At 41.3% G+C, this 24,124-nt stretch overlaps 1 protein-coding gene across 2 annotated transcripts; it reads right to left on the bottom strand.

Annotated features, from left to right (window-relative positions):
* Positions 1-1,094: 1,094 nt before the first annotated feature.
* Positions 1,095-22,633, bottom strand: ACTR8 (actin related protein 8). Of its 2 annotated transcripts, XM_075006081.1 has the most exons (14): positions 22,432-22,567; positions 20,652-20,796; positions 18,043-18,213; positions 16,977-17,087; positions 16,637-16,741; positions 15,567-15,740; positions 14,501-14,594; positions 9,984-10,116; positions 9,470-9,623; positions 7,640-7,735; positions 6,616-6,756; positions 4,662-4,926; positions 4,169-4,332; positions 1,095-3,103 (listed from the first exon to the last, which is right to left on the bottom strand). In XM_075006081.1, the coding sequence occupies exons 3-14, from the start codon at positions 18,169-18,171 to the stop codon at positions 2,960-2,962; spliced, it is 1,710 nt and encodes a 569-aa protein (XP_074862182.1). In that variant the 5' UTR covers positions 18,172-18,213; positions 20,652-20,796; positions 22,432-22,567; the 3' UTR covers positions 1,095-2,959. The 2 variants fall into 2 exon arrangements, with proteins under 2 accessions (XP_074862182.1, XP_074862181.1); XM_075006080.1 differs by lacking the exon at positions 20,652-20,796 and having other exon boundaries at positions 22,432-22,633.
* Positions 22,634-24,124: the final 1,491 nt, after the last annotated feature.

Here is a 24,124-nt window from a genome sequence, read left to right on the forward strand (position 1 = left end):
GGCCCCAGCCCCCCTCATCAGCGACGAACCCATTCGACCACCTATCCTCGTTCAATCTTACCATCATTGCGTCGCGGCAACATTAGTCAATATAAATATAGAGATAGTTATAGTTAGTCGTAATTAGCATTTTGTTGTTGTTTCATGTTCTTAAATAAACTGTTGTTTTGTTGTACCCTTTAATCGGTGTCCAGCCTTTGCTCTTCCGGGCCAGCAACTGCCTGCCAGGGGAATCGGGTGGAGCCCAGGTGCACAACCCCAGTTTCCTCCACTCTGGTGGGGCGGGGGTGGGTCCTGTCCAAGCGTCCCTCCTTGAGGGTAGTTTCCTGGGAGACCTTATAGGGCAGAGGGTCTCCCCTTCTGGTTGGCTACCCAGGGCCAGCTGGTCGTGAGAGATACCTACTGTGACAGCAAGAAGGCTGGAACCTACCATTTTTATGGAAGTCTCCCCTGCTGCACAGGAGGAGTGGTATAGACCTTTTACCTTATATGGTATATTTCTGGAATTTTCCACATATTCATGAGGACTCATGAATTATGTACGAGAGGACAGTATAAAAGACCGATGCTGGTTACATTTGGACTTACCTGTCGCTGCTGCTTCTTTGCGACCAGCCCAAGAGACAAACTTACCAGACAAGACTTTTCTTTGAAAGAGGGCACTTGAAATCACTGAAAGGGAGCTTGACAGCAATAGTCATCCTTTGCTGACAGAAACCTGCAGCTGGCTGCTGCAGCGTTTGTGCTGCTACGAAAGGCGGCGCCTCCTTGCGACGCTGACAGCACTGCTGTCTGCTGGCGCCGTTAACTTACCTGCTGCACCTGACACAGCGTTTTTGTGCCTGTGCGACTACTACTTACCTGACAAATAAAGGCGAAAGCCCTGTTCTTGTGGCCCCTTAAGGCCGAAGAATATATCCTTTAAAATTGTTTAGGCCCTTATGGCAAATTGTTTGTATTATTAGGCCCTTAAGGCATTATTGTTTTTCTTTGTTAAGGTATGGTTAGAATTTAGATAGGGACTGGCTAGTTCAATAAGCTATTAGTGTTAAGATAGGTTAAGATAGGAATAATAATTAATTAAAAGGCCAATGTAATATATAATTTTTATTGTAATTGCTGAACCTAACTAGCCAAACGGCTATCAACCTGACACAGTGTAGCCAGACAAAAGTCTCCCCCTTACCAGCCAGCTTGCTCGCTGCCCCCCTCCCCCGAGGTGCCTCACAAGCACACAGGGCATGGAAACAGCTGCTGACAGCACAGTCTTTGATGTCTCTCATTGAGGCCCAGATGTGCTAGCTCATCGTGACCCTGAGAAACAGAAAGTACAGATAAAAGGCTAACAGGCCAAACTGTCAACAAGGCGGGGGGACCTCAGGAAATCACCCCAGCTGGCATTGATGGATTTGATGCACACACACATACCATCCCAGAAGAGGAAATCTCCGCCCCTACAAAAGAATGTCCTGTACTCCCAAATTGCTTATCTCCTGTCTTACAAGTGTAAATTAAGTAAGAATTGCCCTTGTAAAAACTGGTGTCACAAAAGACAGACCAGTACGATCTGGCACCATAGATAAGAAAGAGAATACGTAACCTAAGGGGGTATAAAGGTGGGCCCAGCAGAACTCTAACTCTGAGTGCATCTCCACCAACTACCTGCTGGTCACGTCAGGTGATTGCCTCCCGAGGTCTGCAACTGGGGACGCCCAACCTTGTATTCGTTTTTCCATGGAATTGAGTGACCGATCCGGCTTGGCTACGCTGGTATCGAGAGACACAAAGAGGGTAAGATATACCCATGCTAAGGTCTCCTTTTTGGTGCGCACAGATAAAGAATTAGAGCTCTGTAACTAGATGTCATTGTATTAAGATATCATTGTGTTAGATGGTAACAGATATCTTTGTATTGGATTGTAACGTAACCTGTTAACACCTGTACTTTGCTAGCATAGAAGAAGTAGACAATAGCCTTTTGTAACCGCATGCTTATAACTGTAGCTTAAATAAACTTGTAACTAGTTAAGATCTAAGCCTGACTGCTGTTACTCTTTGTCACTGCAACACAGCCGGCACAATAAAAAGAACTTTAACAGTTTGGTAACCACAGCCTGGCCATAGGTGAGAGTGCTAGGAGCTCCCTGCTCTAACAGTAAAAAACTGTGTTGTTTAGGACCCAGGGGAATACCTCACCACACATTACCCGGCCACCAGCTAACACACAGGGGCAGCAACCCTGTGATCAGAAGAAAAGAAAAAACAGTATACAGGGTTAGCATCCTGAATACCCTCTGGGTATTACCAGAGCCAAGGCCTTTGTACCATATCTAGATGCCCTTCGGCCAAATTTAAAGGCAAAAGCCTACATAAAATTCCCTCCGTTTTTTATTTAGAAACAGGGAAAAATACTTTAAAAATAATTTAAGGTTGAGCAATACCGATATCCACCAGAGCAGAATAAGAAAAGTGAAATGGCCTACGCCCAACAAATTGTTTAATATTTTGTATGTAAGTATTTAAATTAATTGTAAGCATTCATATTTAAATAGTAGATTTATTATGACGTTCCTTACTCTTATTTGTTGTATTTTCTGTTGTTGCGTATGTAGTTTTTGTTAATTAATAAACTGTAGATTCGTTTATGCAATTGGTTTTTTTGTTGTATCTCTCATTCACTTTTAACCCTGAGCCCTTGCTGAACAGGTGAGCACAGTGCAGAGAAGTTTCTGAGGAGGGATGTACTCCACAGTGCAGCTGGCCTTCTGTTAAGCCACGACACTCGGAGGATCCCCTTTTCAATAAGGTTATCGGAGGTTTTTCCCCAACAATGTGAAAAACTGGCACACTTAAAAATAGTCTCAAACCACAACCAGGGCAATGGAGCCTGATTTGGACAACAGGGCCATTCTGAAAAGTAATATTCAGTTAATCAAGGTGCCACTGTGATCTCCTTAAATTACCACACAAATGCAGCTCTCTCACGTAACATTCGGACACCAAAGCGCTGCCATTCTCGCTGATATATCCAGAGTTCCTGGGTTGTATCCAGGCAGGCCAAAACTGCACCTCCTTTCCAGGCAATCAAGCGTGGATCCATATCCTAAAATTAAGAATAAGGATTGCATGAAAACTACAATTTATTTTGGAAAAGAGAAGGCTGAGAGGGGAGCCGAGAGTGGCTTTCAAGTACCTAAAACGGTGTTAGAAGGAGGAGGGAGAAAAATTATTCTGCTTAGCCTCTGATGATAGGGCAAGAAGCAATGGGTTTAAATTGCAGCATGGGAGGTTTACGCTGAATATTAGGAAAAAATTCCTGCCAGGATGGTTAAACACTGGAATAAATAGCCTATGGTTGTTGTAGACTCTCTATCATTGGAGATTTCTAAGATCGGGTTGGATAAATAGCTAACAGGGATGCTATAGATGGTGCTTGGTCCTGCCAAGAGGGCAAGGGACTGGACTTGATGACTTTTTGAGGTCCATTCCAGTTCCAATATTCTATGATCCTACAGATCTGATTTTCAAAGGTGTTCACCATGGCAGCATCCATTTAATTCAATGAAAGTTCATTCAATGCTTTTGAAGATGAGCCCAACAATTTCCCCCAATTTTTGTGTGTGATAAACCTAAATATTTTCCCCAAGTTATTTATTCAGGAACTTACAAATCACCGATTTTTGTAGTCTGCCAACAAGGAAACTCTGTCCCTTGCTAGTAAAAACTATTGACAAAGGGAATACCTGCTGTTTAGTTTTAGAAGTTTAGCTGATAAATGCCAAATATAATTTACACTCAATACTATGCATTCTGTTATATTTCTTACCCTTCCTTTTTTGGTACTGTTAACTCAATTTATTAACAAGCAGTCAGGATATGAGTTGTCTTTTAACCACAATCCTCATACCTACTATGAGTCCCTTTTCCTAAAACTAACTTTACTAGCTATTGGTTAAGTTTCTTTCCTGAAAGACATAGTGCTAATCTAACTAGCTATACTACCTCCAGATACATAACTCTGTAGTAGCAAACAATAATGATTTCAACAACAATCTGATCTAATGTCTTCTATAAGGCATGCAATGAAACTATGATAGTAGTAAAATAGATTTTCAGATTCTGAGTTATAAATATTGTAGTTCATAATTCAGCATCATTAACATGATACCTTAGGTCTTGTAATGACTTCTACATTTTCAACAACTCTTCTGAAGGAAGGAGGCATTTTGTTGAGAATTCGATGCTGAAGAAATTCTTGAGCTTTATGAAACATCAAACCTCCTCCCACAACAAGGATGGAACTATACATCTTCTTTTTGGTATCATCAGATGCTGTAATACAATATAATATAAAAATATCTACTGAGTACTACCTACATTTGGACTATGAAGAGCTACATAAAAGTCAAATTAGTTGGGAATAGTGGAAGTTATTGTAAAAAACAGACATTTCTCAACGAACAGAAGCATGAAGATAGTTAATGAAAATGGGCTTTTTAAAGTACTAGAGATGAGACAGTACAGCAATTTTATTTTCTAAACAGGAAAGCTGAAGGAGAGAACTCTAGTTTCTGTGGGGTCATGAAAGATGTTGAAAATTTATATGAATCCAGCCTGCATAGCTGGGATCTAATTTCAGGATTATGTAATATAGTTCTTACCACAGCAGTCAATACTATGAAGGATGGCTTTGTCAAGGCCCAGTGCTTTGCCTTCAAACTGGGATATAGCAGTTTTCCTGGACATGTGTGCTGCTAGGGGTTCCTCAGATTCATTTCCAGCTATTATGCAGTCACTTTGAGAGGATCCCAGTTCCACCTCTTGTGGATATATCCTCTCTGAAATGTCTGAGGATGGGCCACGCAAGTCTCCCTCAAATCCACCAGGCTTGGACATGGACTTCCTATCAGCTGTAGCTTTCGCAGACTTAAAAACAAAATAATAAATTAGTAAGTTAATTTTATTAATTAACAAAATTCATTTCAAATCCTTGCAGGTCGCTTTGGCATAGAAAGTGTTCTAATGACTCAAATAATATAGCACTAATTTTAATTTTGCTTCTCTTTAGCTTATCCAAAAGAAATGCTGAATGTTGTATTTCTACTCCATACAAGTATAATTCTAAGCCACAATATTGGGAAAAAATTGTTTTTCAAGTTCAAACATTTCAATAGATATCACAGCATAAATCAAAATATAATTTTTCAGAAATATAGACATCCTGTCTATGGGCTCGTCTACACATAGTTAAAGCAGTACACCCCCTTACTGTGGATATAGTTAAACTTGCATAAAAGGTGCTTATATATGTTTAATTTAGGTAAGGTCTGCTCTAGGCTCCATGTAGATAGTCCATGATTGATAGATAAATTCTCCTGTTGACCTAGCTACCATGTCTGTAGAAGGTGGATTACCTACACTGACAGGAGAACCCCACCTGCTACCACAGTCCTGCAGCTGTGGTACCATAGGCTACGTCTATACTAGAGAGTTCTGTTGTCAAAAAACCCAGGAGCACCCACATTCCCAAGGCGTTCTGTTGATGGTAAATCGACATAACGTGGCACTTTTGTAGATGACATTCTGCCGCTTCCCCATAAGGCAAAGTGCTTCTGTTGACAAAGATCTATTGACAGAAAGTCAGTCTGGATGTTCTGGGGGTACCTTCCGTCAACAGACAGGACATCTGGGACACCGAGCAGCCCTGTCTGCTGTGCTTCTGGTTGGCTGTTTTGCTAATAAAGCAGCCAGGCAGTCTCTGTTGACAGAGCAGATCGCTCTTTTGATCCACTTTGCAGTCTGGGCACAATCTTTTGACAGAAGGTTTGTTGGAAATAACTTCTGTCAACACATCGCTTCAGTGTAGACATAGTCATAGCGTTTCAAGGGTAGACAAGTTATCCCACTTACATTTTCTAAACTCATAGTTTCAAAAGTTCAAAAACTGTTGAGTTGCCTTAAATGAATAGAAAATCCCATACATTTGCCTGTTACCAATAAATATTTTTACCCCCTATAAGTTTTACAGTAGCTATAAGACTTGTGTACATTTTTTATTTCCATATGTATGAAGTACTCCAAGTACCATATAATAATTTAAATTTATAATTCACTATAGGTAGGTTTTTAATAAGCCTTTGTGAAAAATAAAGGAAAATGAGATATTTCATTTACTACAGAAAGATTTGCTGACTGTTTCCAGTACTCAAGCCAAGAACAACATTTAGCAGATAATTACAATATTAACAGTTTATAATTACTACAAAGCATGCTAAAGATGTTACTCTTCACGTGAAGTGTAAAGTCAGAGACCCTGACTAGGTGAAGTTGGTAAAATGGCCGTGACAATTTCTGCAAGACACTGTTCACTTCAGGGTTCTGGCCAAATTCTGAAATGGGCAATTACATTTTGGCCTATTTAACCTGCCTCCATAGTTTCTAGTAGACAAGTGAATCCTCCCTGTCCAAAACCTGTTCTGTAATGGATTGGACATAGAATAGCTGGCATCTCTCAACTCCTCTTCAGTGGTGCTTGAAACACACACAAGTAGTAAGTATCTTAAAAAGTATCTTAACTTCTGGGTAAATGGTAACTTTATATTAAAATTAACACACCTGCTCTTGTTTACTTTGGGTAGCTAATAGATAATGTTCATCATGAGGATCCTCTGGATCACCTTGTGACCTGTGTTGCAAAGATGTCATTTTCTGCCCAACAATTCCAAATGTTGCTGGATAAAACAGAGCCATTGGAGCCTATGAAGTAAAGATGGAAATATTTTAATATAATCTTCTGTACAAACATATTTTTGAAGATGGAGGTTTGTGTACCAATATCCTTTTTTTTTTGGAAAAGCCTATTGTATTTACAATTGTAAAGTGTCTCATGCCTCAGAATCAACAGACTACTACTTTTTTTCAAACAGTCTTTTAGTAGGGGGAAATAGTTGAGTTTTGTATAAACCTAGTGGTAAACCATTCTAAAACACAAGCACATGAATGAATGCATATTTTATATAGTATAAATGTCCCACCAGATTGTCAACAAATATTCATCAGAATTATAAAGCATATTACAAAAAGTCATAGTAGTGAGAGATGAAAATAAATCTGATAGATCAGCATTCATCAAATGTAGGATGTAGGTCTCCAGATAGCAGATTTTAGATATTGAATTGGTATTATACTTCATCTTAGCCACAAGCCAGAGAGGCAGTCACCAATACTCATCAACAGAAATACCTCAATCTATAGCAAATTGATTTTAACAGCATTTTAACGTGCCCTCACATTTGTATTGTACTGTTAAAGCATGTAGCCTCTGTAGGGTACATCTGCTAAACTCTGGCACAATAAGAGACAACTTTCTAAGGCACTCCATGCATTAGTGAGCAATGGCACTTGTGCTGTGGGAGTATAGTGACAGACATGCAGACACAGTACATTATTGTGAGATGATGGGAATTGGTGACTGGGGATGGATCACTTAATTACCTGTTCTGTTCATTCTCCCTGAAATACCTGACATTTGGCAGTGTCAGAAGTCAGACTAGTGGGCTAGATGGATGATTGGTCTGATCTAATATGGCTGTTCTTAAGTTTTTATTATTGCATAAACACACACATATTTTGAATGTACCTGTAGTTTTTCATCTCCTAATCGGAACTGGTATAATAAAGCTGGAGAGTCTGGATGACGAATCTGGAACTCATGGTCTTGCAATCCAGAAATATCCTGTTTAAACAGAATGTGACAACAAAGGTAATCTACCGTGGGTAGTCTTTTAGCATTTGTATCTCAAAGTTTATGAATTGTATTCATCAAGACAAAAAACTAGTGTAACTCTTATTTGAATTTTAACAGAGAGTAAGCTGTGCTAGTCTATACACTATCAAAACAAAAAGCAGTCAAGTAGCACTTTAAAGACTAGCAGAATAGTTTATTAGGTGAGCTTTCGTGGGACAGACCCACTTCTTCAGACCATAGCCACACCAGACTCAATATCTAAGGCACAGAGAACCAAAAACAGTAAGCAAGGAGGACAAATCAGAAAAAGATAATCAAGGTGAGCAAATCAGAGAGTGGAGGGCTTGTGGGTGGGGGGCGGGGAAGATCAAGAATTAGATTGAGCCAAGTATGCAGACGAGCCCCTATAGTGACTCACAAAGTTCCCATCACGATTTAAACCATGTGCTAATGTGCCGAATTTGAATATAAATGTCTCAAATTCGGCATATTAACACATGGTTTAAATCGTGATGGGAACTTTGTGAGTCACTATAGGGGCTCGTCTGCATACTTGGCTCAGTCTAATTCTTGATCTTCGCCCCCCCACCCCTCCACTCTCTGATTTGCTCACCTTGATTATCTTTTTCTGATTTGTCCTCCTTGCTTACTGTTTTTGGTTCTCTGTGCCTTAAATATTGAGTCTGTTCTGGTGTGGCTATGGTCTGAAGAAGTGGGTCTGTCCCACGAAAGCTCACCTAATAAACTATTTTGCTAGTCTTTAAAGTGCTACTTGACTGCTTTTTGTTTTTGTTTGAATTTTGTTTGTTTTTCCTGTTTTCAAAAGCCTCTGTCCAGCAACATGATCTACTAATGCAGCCCAGCAGTAGATCCATGTTAGTGGATCCGTTGTACAACTCGGCCCTAAAATGGGAATTGTATGATACAATAGGCACGGAAAGTAACTGAACCATATAAAAGAAGCTCAGCAAGAAGCTTGCTGGGGGGAAGGGACTCAATAATGATGCAAAAATTATATTAATAAAATTATATTATTTCTAATTTTTAATTAGGTCACTACAAACTTGTTTGCACCTTTACTGAAAATTAGGACATAGCTTCAAAAATAGCCAGGATGCTTGAAAACATAAACAATGAATATGTTCCAAAATATTAAAGGTAATCAAAGAAATTCCAAAAGGTTTCTGCATCCACCTGGAAAGGACAAATGAGTATCAACAGACAGACATTCATGTACAACTACAGACCAAACTGTAAAAAAAGAAATGGTGTGCGTTATGTGACATAAATCTAACTTGTAAAGTGGCTACGCCAGCCACTTTCCACTTCAGAGGAAAACTTTTGCTTGTGTTTTTGACTCTAGGAAAAGCATGTGCAGTTGGAAATGGTTAAAATTTTTACTAATTTCTTAAAAACTGAAATGGCACACATCTTTTGATATGTGTAAGTGCAAATATCTTGCATCTAAATTCAAGTATTCATGTAATAACTGCCTGATATGGCTGTAGGAAGAGTAAAATGTTTTATGCACAGATATACTAAGGTCATTTGATGCTACAACTGGATATTAACATTAGAAACCTTTTAACTATATTTTATATTAATGGGGAATTAATTAATTACTCATAATTCACAAGCAAATCCTCTTCCAACTCAGGAAGACAAGATAATCACTGTTCCAAAAACTGTCATGTAGAATCAACAGTTTGACTTTTTCCCCACCTGGTCTAAATGACAAAATGTCTCTTTTAAGTGCTGAAGGAGAAGGCAGTCCATTTTATTAGCTAACTGACAATCCTTGTAAGGAAACCCAGCTCGCTGCATAAGCCAGTAAAAACATCTTGATACATCAGACCCTCCATATGCAAGGCACAACCTGAAACAAACAGAAAGATAGATGAACATTAATTGACTCACACTGCCAAGAGCTAATACTATGTATGTCTAAAAGAAACATTAACAACATTGTGCTCATGATGCCCTTGTAGTTTATGTTGCCCATAGTGCCTGCTCTCCTTACAGAAGCAAAATCTTTCTAATATGGATCATATAGTATATGCTTTTTGTGAAAGTGATAGGTATTAAATCAGAAAACAATCAGCTCTATTTATAAGGTGTTGCCCTTATGCATATCTACTAATAAATCCTTCTTACTTCAAAAGCAAGAAGTGTAAGATAAAACACATCCCCACCCCCAGTAGTGATTTTTGTAATAATTTTGCTCATAAAAAATTACCGGGTGTTACGATGAGACACTCCATCCTCTACACAGCAAACACTTGTCTTCTGATCCCCTACATCTACTATACATGCACTACTTAATCCACTTCCAAAAGTAGCACAGACAGACTCCTGATGGACTACTATACCTAAAAATATGAGAAGATGATTTAGTCTGATTTTAAACCATGTTCCAGATATTTAAAGTAAATATATATGTAAAGATTTCTACAACACAAAAACTAAGTAATGTTGAGGTCCTGATCCAGCACTGATAGCTTAAATTTGGCAAAAATAATCACATTTAACAGGAAAAGTTTTCACCTTCACACCAGTAAAGGAATCTTACAAGTCTTTATCTTAGAAAAAAATAGATGAAGGGTGTAATGGAAGTCTACACTTACAGCTTCTTTGCTTTTTTGGATTTAGGAAAGAATCTGGACCTAACAGTAACCTTAATTATGTAATGGGTAGTAACAGTCTTCAGTTACCAGGCTACGATACTTTGGGGTTCAATACAGACCGGCAGGGAGTCATGCCACTAACTACCCAGCAACTATGAACGTCTTAAGTTGTACACTGTTGTGCTTCACAGCCCTGTACCAACAGCCAGCCTACAAGCATGCAGGCCACAACTTGGCTTCCATCACCCAGTTAATTTTTGCAGGGTGAACCCAACATTTCCCCAACCCTGAATTTCCCCCAAACTGCTTGCCCTGTTGTGTTCATTTCTCCTGGAACTCTCACAGAGGCTACAATTTCTGCTTTATAAGGAAAGTAAACACCAGCTTACTATTTAATTGTGTTAGAGAAACATTTCAATCAAGGCACTGCACTGATTTATAGTTACAACATTTGCTAGCTAAAAGTCATAGGTTTAAGTTATATCAAACAGAAGAAATAAGGATAGAAATGGTTAAAAACAAGAAAAATATGCTTCTAAAACAAAACTTAAAATTTCAGGAAGTTACAATCCTTGCCTAAGCATTTTTCTCACCTATACTCAGATCCCACAGACTTCAGCCTTAACTGAAAGATTTGAAGTTCTGTGATTTCACAGACTCTGCCCCCTTTAGTCCCTCAAGTGATGGATGCTAAAATGGCTTTCTGTCTTTGCTTATATCACCTAAACTTCAATGACCATGCTTCAGGAAGCAAAAAGCTATGCTAGGGCTCAACTTGCCAAGTCCACCAGGGAGATGTTAATTTTTGCAGTCTTCTCCTCTCATTGTGATAATAAAAAGGTTATCTAACCTGCTTACTAATTTGATGACTAAGTTAATCTCTTATATAAATATACCTTCATTGTGTCTTCCTGATAATCAGACTGGTCATAAATATAAATACCCATTCTTTTGTTTAAGGCTGACTGGCACAAAGAAGTGAGCCATCAATATGCCTCTATTTCACACTGGGAAGGCATTTTTTCTTCACATATTTGTTTTTAAACTAGTAATTTCCTTTTAAATTTTTGAATAAGGTATTTAAATGAATAAATGAGGTCTGATGCCATGCTTCTGCATATCTCCTTGAACCCGCTGTCACCTCTCACAAACACTTTCTTCATGATGACACCACAGACAGTATTGACAATATTAAACAAAGACTCTTCAAATTTAGGCAGGTTGTTTATAGAACAAAATATAAATACTAATTTTTAAATCTTTTTTAAAAGAGAGGATACTGAAAGTTTAGTAGTTACACGCAATAAATGTCAGAAAGGTATCCGTGTTAGTCTATATCCTCAAAAACAATAAGTGCTGTGGCACCTTATAGACTAACATATATTTTTGAGCATAAGCTTTCATGGACAAAGACCTGGTTCGTCAGATACCCCCCACTCATGCATCTGACGAAGCGGGTCTTTGTCCACAAAAGCTTATGCTTATACTCCAAAATACCTGTTAGTCTACAAGGTACCACAGGACCTCATGCAATAAATGGTTCAGCTCAACATTGACTTAATGTCTAGGAAACAGCATCCTCAAGTGGAGATTCTGATAAAATGACTAACTTTCAGTCTTTCATACTTCAGTATTTCCTGCACCCTCACATGCATTGTTTAATGTGGCAGACTTAGCCAAACAAAAACTAAAAATGGAGGCTTTAATTATTTTTTAAAATATTTTGTCACCACAGAGGCTTAAAGGAACAGAGTGAGAGTTTGAAAGAAGAGAGTTTTTCAGCCTCTTGTATCTTGCTACTTTTTCCAGTATGCACAGCAGTGTGGACTTATGCCTTTACAGACAAAGAAAAGATTTTTTTTCCTTCCACATACCATTAAATGTAGTATTCCTCTCATTAGTGTGTGCAACCCCAAGAGTAAGAACAACAAAACAAAAGCTACAGGTATGAGTTAGCAAACACCTAAAAAATGAGGAAGGGCTTAATTGGCTAGTTGAACTTAAAGAGCAACAGCAAATCAATTTCATTTATATACACATATTAAGACAGTCTGTCTTTTGATGGTGGCTTTCTTCTCACCTACTTAAATATTTCAGCTGGATCATCCCATCCCTTCTTTTTATCCTATGAATTTTCTTTATCAGATATAGAAAAAGCTAAGCAAAGTTCATACCACTGATACCTAGCGAGGAAGGGGAACCGTTGTTGTTACAATATTCAGGAATAATAATAATAAAGTATATATATTCTTTAATCCAGGAGTTCTCCCACTATAGTTTGGGACCCCAAAGTGGGTCATTTTAATGGGGTTGCCAAAGCTGGTGTTGGCCCTGGGCCCCAAGAAATCTCAAGCCCAAACCCACCACACAGAATAAAGTTACATATACCCTTTGGCCCCTTCCACTGCCTGGGGCAGCAGGGCTTGGTCTTCAGGTCTCCCTCCTGGGGTCATGTCATAATTTTTGTTGTCAGAAAATGGTGATGGTGCAATGAAGTTTGAGAACTGCTGTTCTAATGTCTTGCAGCTAACAGTCATTTTATCATTTAGTATGGTAACCAGTGCTTTTTTTCTACACAAAAAGGTGCCAGAATTCAAGCCCCAAACCTCCTCTGCCAACTTAACCCCCCTACAGCCCCCGTCTGCCCCCCCTCACGGCCCCCCCCAGCCACAAACTGCTCTCTTTACAGCCCCACACCCCTGCTCAACCACCCCCCTTGGCTTAATCCCCATCTCTATCACCCCCCAGCTGCGCGGCCTTGGCTCAACCCCCCACACCTCAGCACAACCTCCTGCGCAGTCACACTGCCCAGGCTCAACCCACCCCCTTCCCCAGCTCAAGCCTCCCACACAGCTGCACGGCCCTGGCTCAACTCAACAGCCCGCCACCCCTCGCAGCCCTAACCCACCCCAGGCTTAGCCCCCGACCCCGCTCCCATGGCCTCCACCCACTGCCAGGCTTAACCCTCACCAACTGCCCTCCCCCGCAAACCCATGACTTCTGTTTCAAAAGGAGCTCCACATGCTTCTGCTGCTTCACTGGCTGTGCGCCCCCACAACCCATACAGCTGCAGCAGCAGCTCCCTGTCCTGCATGCTGAAAGAACAGGACTCAATGTAATTGGTTTAATAGTCCGGCTAGCCATTAAACCAATTAAATCAAGTTCCGCTCTTTTCCTTACAGGCAGGGAGGCAGAGGCAGAGCAGCAGCAGCACCTTTTAAAAAAACTGCATTCCAGTGGAAAAAAACCCTGATCTTAACTATTGTATAACTTATTTGTTTCTACTTTTAAATCTTCTCCTTTGATTTTTCAAATCTATTTAAGAGCTTTAGTGGTTGATAAGTTTAAACTTAAGACCTTTGTTTATACAGCAGGTTACACTGCTACTGATGTAGTGATTCTCAAATAAGATACAATGTGACAAAAATGAGTTTTGGACCTTCAAAAAACAAACCAAATTATATAGAAAGTTTGTTAACTTTATAAACTGGAAGAATTACATTTGCCTATTTCCTACACAAAGAGGGAACTTTCAAACTACAAAATAAATTATTTAAATAATAAAACACAACAAGGAAGAGCAAACAATTCAAAAAGCACTGTACCTTACGAGTTTTGTTTTGTTTTTTAATCTCCTGCTTTGAGTGTAAATATTTAGATCTTTCAGATACTACATTAGTATAATTTATCAATAAAAAAGAATAGCAGCCCCTTGCATTTACAGATGCCCTTTAATTCAAACCCTGATGGATCTCAATATTCTTTGCACTTTACTCTTCACTAAAGTGTCAGTGCCACATCAGTAAGAAGGTAATCAGACTTTAAACATTGGTCCACTGTCATGCAAAAAATCCCATTTTAAAAGCTGCTTTATGACCTACTTTGTGTAGGCTGGTGCGAAGCAAGCCTCACCTCAAATGGCCTTTTGCAAAATAAACAAAGAGATGTGTAACTAGCAATAATCCTGGCTTATTAGTTAGCCCTGCCAAGAGACAAACATTCCTACAGTGACTGGCAAGGAGCACCAGTCTCGGAATAGAATGTAACTCTGGCTCAGAAATCAGGTGCATTTAAAAAAAATCCTTAACCTATTCAAATTAATATTAAGAGCTCACTTATTCATTTTTACCTGAAAAGCCCATCTTCATTAGAATCATATGTACCAGTTCTTTCACATGTTGTTTATTATAGATGTCTGGAATTAGTAAAATGCATCTGTAATACTGAAGACAAAAGCAAATTAAGGGCACCTTTCAAATAAATGTAGAGTTCAAAACAGTTCCTTCATATATGCTAGGACTCTAGGGGCCCCATCCTAGCTACTGAAAGAATATGGATGTAAGGTATCAGACAGGTAGCCATGTTAGTCTGCATCTTCAAAAGCAACAAGAAGTCCTGTGTCACCATATAGACTAACAGATATTTTGGAGCATAAGCATTCATGGGCAAAGACCTGCTTTGTCAGATCTTTGCCCACAAAAGCTTATGCTCCAAAATACCTGTTAGGCTACAAGATGCCACAGGACTTCTTGTTTATGGATGTAAAGGCACTGAGAGGAAGCAGAACTGGAGAGAAAGTGGCTATATGTGGGTTTTTTGTTTTTTTACAGTTATCGATAAGGATATTTTCTCCAGGTACAGTTTCAGTTCAGTGTATATTTAAAGTTACTTACAAAATATTTAAAAACATTTAACGCTGCGGATATGGCAGACACAAGAAAAGCAATAAGGAAAATTAAGCAAGTTCAGTATGAGTGTGCTATTGATGGCCTATGATGTGCCAGAAGTCAGAGTAGATAATCTCTTCTGTGTTCTATGTCCTAAGCTAACTCTAATCATTCTGTGTTCATAGGATGATTAAATGAAAGAATTTATTAAGTTGAATTTTCAGAGATTCAACTTACTTTTAAAGTTTCAGTACCAAATGCTGCCCTCAAATAAGTGCACACAACTCCAAGTAAATGCTGTTCCCCAGCTGTTCCTCCATAGCATGGGAGCTATGCACACTGGGGAACAGAGCTTACCGAAAGGTTCAGAAGCAACACTGTCAGCAGCAGCAGTAAAGTATGTTAAATGGCTCTTTAGTTGACACTCTCTGAAACCTCCCAGACAACGCAAAAGATGGAGCAAAATAAGAGGCTTCTGAGGTGGGCGTAGTACTAACTTGGACAACCAGAAAATCACCAACAGCTCACCTTTAAGTCTTTCAGTGGTATTTCCAAATATTTTTGTATTACATGCGACCAGATAACCTCAAGATCTGCTAGTACTGCTGTAAGGGAGCCGCCAGGTCCTGGGTGAAGGTTTAACTGTCCTCTTCGGATAGGCCAATGAATATTGTAACAGTCTAAAGGATTAACATATAGTGCCTGAAAAGAAGAGAAAAAAAGTTTAATAATTAGCACTAACAATTTGTTCTGTTCATTAGCAGATACAACAGATTGCACATGCTCACAATCCACAATATGGCCCTGTTCCAGGACTGGGTCCCTTACACACATCTGTAATACAAATTGCACAATGTTGCCATAATCCAGGATTGGGGCCCCTACACACTTCTGAAATACAAATAATACTTTTTAAAAGTAACCTCTTCTCAAATGGAAATAAAATACTATAATGGGAGAATGATTGGACAATTAAATAAAGACAAATGAGTATGTAGTTAAAGATCTGAATAAACGTAACAAAAATATTCCCAGGGAAAGGTGGGTAATGTATTTCAAGCGTTAAAGCAGATCAAAGAGCACTTAACCACTGAGAAGCACTGAAGTAAACCATTGTAAAATTATGTAACATATGAGGCCTTGTGCTTATTTGGTCATCACTTCTTGCTTCTTCTGTCCACAATGGGAGAGTTTCACTGAGTCAATGAAGATATGCTAATTTACACACTAGATGAGAATCTGAACCCTTGCTTTTATTAATTGCAAACATCTTTTGTATTAATCATTGGCATGGTTTACTTGTGTGGGGAAGAAAATAAGTTAGGCAAAGAATTCTCACAAGAACAACAGTTTAATTAACATATAAGCACTTATTTCAAATGAGAAAATGTTCATGTCATGCTAAATGACACTAAATGGTCATGTAGCCTACTCAGGAGGCTTTTTCCCTCCTCCTAGCTAGAGACCTCATCATTATCTACTGTCAGAATGTTTACATAACTTCCCTTTTGATACATATTGTATCATATTGTGAATTTAAATATTTGCATTAAAGGACAACATTAGCACCGTGTGTCAAGGGGAAAATGAACTCCTACCTCTTCTCCTACAAGATACTCAGGATGATGAGATGTATTTGTCCATTTGTTCCCAGAGCTGTGATCCAGAATAGCTGGCCGCATCTGTCTATTGTACGATCGAGCCTGTAATGTAAATTAAGCCATGCATTGCTAGGAAATATGTTGCCCATCATTTTTTATGCACGAGTATGAAAATATACTGAAAGCTCACTTTGAGATTGCACTTTACTCCTTGATATGGCCAAGGCACACTTGTTGCTTACTTTTGCACAAACTGTTCTCCTGTTACCGTTCAGAAGATATCAAATTGAACTACTGTATTACAGAAAAAAATAAGAAATTATAATGAACGAGTTACCTGATCCGGTGACACTGGTATACGCCTTGCACCATTTGACATCTTTTTTGACCATATTGCTTGGTCCACCATTTTAAGACCATTTTGTCTTTGTTCAGTACTTTCAGGTTTCTAAACAAAAACCAAAACAATCCATGCAGCATAAAATGCTCTCTTTCCATGTATATGTATATATATAGTGGCAGATCAAAAATGCTCTCTTTCCACACACACAGTGGCAGATCACAGTCTGCAACCCACAGGTGCCAAGGGGAACATTTTGGGCATTGTAGGAACCCCTTTCTATTCCCCTCATAAGTTCCCAGAGAGCGCAATCCTGCAGGCTGCAAAGGCAGCTGGGGCTCATCAGGGGTAGCCAGCATCAGGCTGGAGTGGAAGCACCTGGGACTAAACAAGTCTCTCAGGGTCTTTTATAAAAGGCTCTCCCCAGGCAGCAGGAGGAAAAGGTGTATGTTGCCCACAGAATGTGGCTGGAGGTGTGGGTGCAGACCAGACCAGACCAGACCAGACCAGACCAGACCAGACCAGACCAGACCAGACCAGACCAGACCAGACCAGACCAGACCAGACCGCAGCTGCATAGCATGGTACAGTACTAGGGAAAGGTCTCTCGTGGTGGTGGTGGGATGAAAAGGCCCAGGGAGAGAAAGCTGTCATGGGGCAGAAGCAAAAAGCTCCACTGGCTCCCTGTGCTGGAGTCCAGGGCAGTAGCTGGGACTGGACTCCCCACACCCCCCTCCTTGAAGGGCTGACTGGGGTTGGGCCAGAACAGCTCAAGACAGGAGAAGGGAAACCTCCTCCACCCCAAATTCAGAGTGGCCTATGATGAATGTGGCTTGGTAAAGGGAGACCCTTGCCTCTGGGAAGCCCCATGGCAACGAAGGGGGGCCTCTCTGAGGCCCACAAGGAGCTGCCTGGAAGCAAGTGTAGGACCCTTTACAGGTGGTTGAGCAGTTAGTCACTATATATAAACAAACTACACAACATTAGGGAAAACAAACCTACATTTTGCTACCAAAAGGTAAAATGGATTAAAAAAAACCAGTCCATTTTAGACAGCACTTACATTGAGTCCGTCTCTTAGAAGCCAACTATCTTGGTATGCAGGTTGTCCCTGATGTTTCTGTCTTCTTGCAATGATGTGGGGCGTACTGACAGGAAGTGTGTCAGTGGCTCTCCCAATTCTCAGAGTCATCGATCCAGGATGTATCACAACAATGAAGTTGCTTTGTATTTGCTGGAAACATTGAAGTACACAGTAGTATACATATGCATGTCAATAAACTAAGTCCACTTCTGCTGGTAATAGTATAATATTTTTCTCAGTTTAAAGTCACTTCTCCCTGAGATGCTACCTTCTACAAACTAAATGCTAAAGTACATTATAAATAGGGTCCTACCAAATTCATGTCTGAAAACTGTATCATGGAAAGTGAAATGTGGTCTCGTGTATTTTACCTCCGTGGTTTTCAACCAGTGAGCTGTGACACACTGGTGTGCTGTGAGAACTGTCCAAGTGTGCTGAAATATTGTCAATTTCCCCTTGCTGTGGCTTAGGCTGCCTGAGTCCCACTGGGGTTTGTCAATTTCCCATCACCACCACTTGCAGGGGGTTGGTCAACCCACCCTCACAGTGACTCTTTGTAGCGCCACTGTGAGGGAAATGCCAACCCTCCAGGATCCTGCTCATGCCAGGAGACAGCTTAAATGCTGCTTCCCAGCCTAAACAAGCTGGCAGGGAGCCCTCCCTGATGGGGTGAAGGGAAGGTAGGGCAGAAGCCTGTTGGAGCTGGGATGTGGTTTAAATACCATGTCCTGGCTCCTATGGGCTGATGGAGAGGGGAAACTGCCTGCTGCAGTTACTACTTTATTCAATGTCCCTCGTGTGGCGTTGAGCAGATTTTAAAAATGTGCCTGTGCTCACAGTCTAAGACAGTGTATTCTGTGGTAGATTTGAAACATGAATGCACTTGATTCTTGTTTAGCTTTTTTATGCACTACTATGCCACAAACCTCTCAAACTATAACCAAAGTAAATGTGACATTTATGAGTAATGGATTCAGATGAAAAATGGTGACAGATAGCTGTGCTAGTCTATACTAGATTTTGAGGAACAGCTAGCCAAAAATTCAAAAAACGATAGTAAAATGTTTTTTAAATACATTAGAAGCAGGAAGCCCGCTAAAAAAGCAGTGGGGCCCTTGGATGATAAAGATATAAAAGGAGCGATCAAGGAAGACAGTGCCATTGCGGAGCGATTAAATGATTTCTTTGCTTCAGTCTTCACGGCTGAGGATGTTACAGAGGTTCCTAAATCTGAGCCAGCCTTTTTAGGTGACAAATCTGAGGAACTCACTCAGATTGAAGTGACATTAGAGGAGGTTTTGGAATTAATTGATAAGCTAAATAGTAACAAGTCTCCAGGACCAGACGGCATTCACCCAAGGGTTCTGAAAGAACTCAAATGTGAAATTGCGGAGTTATTAACAGTGGTTTGTAACCTATCCTTTAAATCCACTTTGGTACCAAATGACTGGAAGACGGCCAATATAACACCAATATTTAAAAAAGGCTCTAGAGGAGATCCTGGCAATTATAGACGGATAAGTTTAACATCAGTACCAGGCAAATTAGTAGAAACACTAGTAAAGAGTAAAATTGCAAGGCACATAGAAGAGCACGAATTGTTGAGCAAACGTCAGCATGGTTTCTGCAGAGGGAAGTCGTGTCTAACTAATCTGTTAGAATTCTTTGAAGGGGTTAATAAACATGCAGACAAGGGGCACCCAGTGGACATAATATACCTAGATTTCCAGAAAGCCTTTGACACGGTCCCACACCAAAGGCTTTTATGTAAATTACGTGGTCATGGGATAGGAGGAAAGGTCCTTTCATGGATCGGGAATTGGTTAAAAGACAGAAAACAAAGGGTGGGAATAAATGGTAAATTTTCACAATGGAGGAGGGTAACTAGTGGTGTTCCCCAGGGGTCAGTCCTGAGACCGATCCTGTTCAACTTGTTCATCAATGATCTAGAAAATGAGGTAAGCAGTGAGGTGGCCAAGTTTGCAGATGACACCAAGTTGTTCAGGACAGTCAAAAGCAAAAGGGATTGTGAAGAACTACAAAAAGATCTCAGCAAACTGAGTGATTGGGCAGCAAAATGGCAAATGAAATTTAATGTGGGTAAGTGTAAGGTAATGCATGTTGGAAAAAATAACCCAAATTACACGTACTACATGATGGGGTCAAATTTAGCTACGACAGATCAGGAAAGGGATCTTGGAGTTATAGTGGATAGTTCTCTGAAGACATCCACGCAGTGTGCAGCGGCAGTTAGTAAGGCAAATAGGATGTTAGGAATTATTAAAAAAGGGATCGATAATAAGACGAAAAGATATCATACTTCCCCTATATAAAACTATGGTACGCCCACATCTCGAGTACTGCGTGCAGATGTGGTCTCCTCACCTCAAAAAAGATATATTGGCATTAGAAAAGGTTCAGAAAAGGGCGACTAAGATGATTAGGGGCTTGGAAAGGGTCCCATATGGGGAGAGGCTAGAGAGACTGGGACTTTTCAGTTTGGAAAAGAGGCGATTGAGGGGCGATATGATAGAGGTATATAAAATCATGAATGGTGTGGAGAAGGTGAATATAGAAAAATTATTTACCTTTTCCCATAGTACAAGAACTAGGGGACACCAAATGAAATTGATGGGTAGTAGGTTCAAAACTAATAAAAGGAAATTTTTCTTCACACAGCGCACAGTCAGCCTGTGGAACTCCTTGCCCGAGGAGGCTGTGAAGGCCAGGACTCTATTAGGGTTTAAAAAAGAGCTTGATAAATTTTTGCAGGTTAGGTACATAAATGGCTATTAGCCAGGGATCAAGTATGGTGCCCTAGCCTTCATAACAAGGGCAGGAGATGGATGGCAGGAGATAAATCACTTGATCATTGTCTTCTGTTCTCCTTCTCTGGGGCACCTGGCATTGGCCACTGTCGGCAGATGGGATGCTGGGCTCGATGGACCTTTGGTCTGACCCAGTATGGCCATTCTTATGTTCTTATACTATGAAAACAAAAAAAGCAGTCCAGTAGCATTTTAAAGACTAACAAAATAACTTATTAGGTGATGAGCTTTTGTGGGACAGACCCCCTTCTTCAGATCGTAGCCACATCACAACAGACTCAATATTTAAGGAATTGTCTCACTGAAGTGTGTGGTGTTACTGAAAAGGTTGGGAAACCACTGCTTTACCCTATACAACACAGATTTCACAGGAAAAACAAGCATGTCTCAAACGGGAGTCCCAACCCAGTAGCGGGTTGCCAGGTTATTGTAGGAAAATTTGGTATTGCCACCCTTACTTCTGCAGTTCCTTCAGAAATGAGTGGCTACACAGTGATAGCTGTTGGTCTAGGGTCCCAGTTCTACAGGCAGCAGTGCAAAGTAAGGGTGAACACCTTACTATGCCAATCCTTACCTCTGTGCTACTGCTGGGCTGCCTTCTTTCAAGCTGCACTTCTAGCCAGCAGCTGCTGCTCTCCAGACACCCACATCTAAAGGCAGCACTGCCACCAGCAGCACAAAAGTAAGGTTGGTAGTAAACCTATGACATTATGTCCCCTGCACCCTCACTGATCTCACTTTTTATCAGGACTCCTACAGTTACAATGCTGTGAAATTTGACATTCAAATATCCAAAATTGACATTTATTATCTTTAAAATCCTATAACCATGAAATTGGCCCCAATGCACCATACATTTGGTAAAGCCCTAATTATAAATAGTGCCTTTTTACCCCAAAATATTTCAAAATGCTTAATCTATGTACAGTACACACAAACAGTGGAAATACAAGTCTGGGATGGAAAAAGGCAGCTTGTTTGGATACTCTCAAAATGCTTCACACTAGTGTGCAAAAAGAAAATCTGGTTTCAGATTGCCAAATTGTGGGTAATGTAGGTGAAACTCATGTTTGCTCTGGCCTTCCCAGGGAAACCATCAAGGATGCCAACTGCACTCTCCGCTCTGAGGATATCCCAAGAGAGCAGAGGTGACAGAGCAGAATGACTCGCTGTTATTGAGTGGGGTGGAATGAGCTACCTGAGAGAAGAGGGGACCAGAAAGATAACCTGTGCCCTGCTTGGAGGAGGCTGAGGAGTTAACAAGGGGAGCAAGATGAGGAGAGGGCACCTGCACACCGGCAGAAAAGAGGGAGGGAGCTGGAAAACCTGCACCCCGAGGGAAGAGGGAGTGGAGGAGGAGGGACTCGCGCCCCGTGGGGGGATGGGACGGGAAGGAAGAGACCCACACCCCAAGGGGAGAAGGGTTGGGTGATGGGGCTGTGGGAGAAGGGGACCGCACCCCGCGGGGAGCGGGCTAGGGGTGACTGGCGCTGTCCCAGGGCGGCGGTCTGTGCGGTTTAAGCCGCTGGCCGGGCCTCACCTCCTGCAGGGACTCGGGCACAGCGGCTGGGACGATAGGCCGCTTGGCTCCGCGCTGCTCCCGCTCCTTGTCGCGCTCCCGGTCTTTGCCGTTCTCCGCTTCGCCCTTCTCCGCCTGCGTCATGGCTGTTGCCGCGGGACCCAGTCACAGGCCGCGCGGCCCCACGGCCGGAGCTCGCGCGGGCCCTGCTTGTCCCCAGGCCGACCGGCAGCGCACCCGGCGTGCGCACCCTAGGGGCGGTTCGGCGGCAGGCGCAGCCTCCGGCCCCTCCCCGCGATCAGAGGAGGCGGTCAGTCCTGTCGCATTGCTCCAGTCGCAGCTTAGGCTCCTCATACTCATAGGGCGCGGGGTGCACAGACCCCAGGCACCTGCCGGCCTTCATCCACCAATGGCTCAATGCCTCCTTCGCCCCCGCCCCCCGGCACTTGCCCACCCCCATCAAGGGCTCAATCCCTCCTGCAGGCCCCACAAACCAGCTGCCACTTCTCCTAGCGAAATCATAGGATGCTAAGACTGGAAGGGACCTTGAGAGGTCATTGAGTCCAGCCCCCCTGCCCTCATGGCAGACCAAGTACTGTCTAGACCAGCCCTGACAGACATTTATCTAACCTGCTCTTAAACATTTCCAGAGATGGAGATTCCACAACCACCCTCAGCAATTTATTCCAGTGTTTGACTACCCTGACAAACTCTTTCCTAACATCAAACCTAAATCTCCTTTGCTGCAGTTTAAGCCCATTGCTGCTTGCTCTATCCTCAGAGACCAGTTTTCTCCCTCCTCCTTATAGCACCCTTTAGATACCTGAAAACTGATATCATATCCCACCCCCTCCAATCTTCTGTTCTCCCCCCACTTCAGCTCCTCCCCCTTTGTAATTTTGCCAGGGTTGAATATTTTGCTTAAAAATCGTTGGTGAGAATAGAAACAGGGTAGCCCCCCCCCATCCCCATTCACCACCCTCTTATAGCTTGGCAGTGTTTACCTCTGTCAGCAGGCTAGGAAAAGGCTACTTTAGATTGAAGAACAGAACACCTCAGCAGGGGCAAGAAGATGAGTTGTAAAATTATATGGGTCTAAGAAATTGGACAACTATATCACTCCTTCACCTTAGGAGCATTTGCTGAAAAATCTAATCCCTTGACAATGCTCTGTACTATTTCTAGATCCATGCAATTTCATGAGAACTCAAGCTGATATAGAATGCTGCCTTTTTTTAGAATCTGCACATTCATATTTTGCAATATGCCCATTTTCCCCCATCAAAACATGGTTAGTCTGTATATTATGTAATATCACCAACCTTAAATACCTGCATGTGATGCATGTCTCCACTGGCCTTCCCACTGTGGGAAGGAAGCTACCTTTTTTTCCCCCCCTTAAAGATAGGTTGAGAAAGAGGTCTTGTTGCCAGAGTGCTTTTAAAAAAAAAAAAAAAAGTTCAAGACACAGCAATTTTGCTTCAAATGCCTCCAACCTTAGTTCTGAACTTCAGGAACAGTTGGTTTTGCTATAGGACAGCATAACCAAATAAACAATCAATTTATAACAAAAGGTGTCTGTTCTGTTTATAATTAGCTGGTTTAGACTCTTAGGCTGGATCTACATGGAGCAGCTCTCCCAGCAGCTCCATGCTAATGAGCAGCTTCAAAATTGCAAATGGCTGCTCATTAGCATGGTCCTGTGGCTCATTAG

This window comes from Carettochelys insculpta, chromosome 11, assembly GCF_033958435.1.
Source record: "Carettochelys insculpta isolate YL-2023 chromosome 11, ASM3395843v1, whole genome shotgun sequence".
In the NCBI taxonomy this organism is placed as follows: domain Eukaryota; kingdom Metazoa; phylum Chordata; order Testudines; family Carettochelyidae; genus Carettochelys; species Carettochelys insculpta.

Bases quoted from the DNA above. Each gene is read 5' to 3' on its own strand.
- ACTR8 (XM_075006080.1), bottom strand. From the start codon at position 22,554: ATGACGCAGGCGGAGAAGGGCGAAGCGGAGAACGGCAAAGACCGGGAG. The intron at 10,117-14,500 runs GTAAAAATGAAT...TCATATTTTTAG, and splicing joins AATGAAGATGGGCTTTTCAG to GTATAGTAGTCCATCAGGAG. The intron at 7,736-9,469 runs GTGGGGAAAAAG...CTGTTTAAACAG, and splicing joins CATTTTGTCATTTAGACCAG to GATATTTCTGGATTGCAAGA.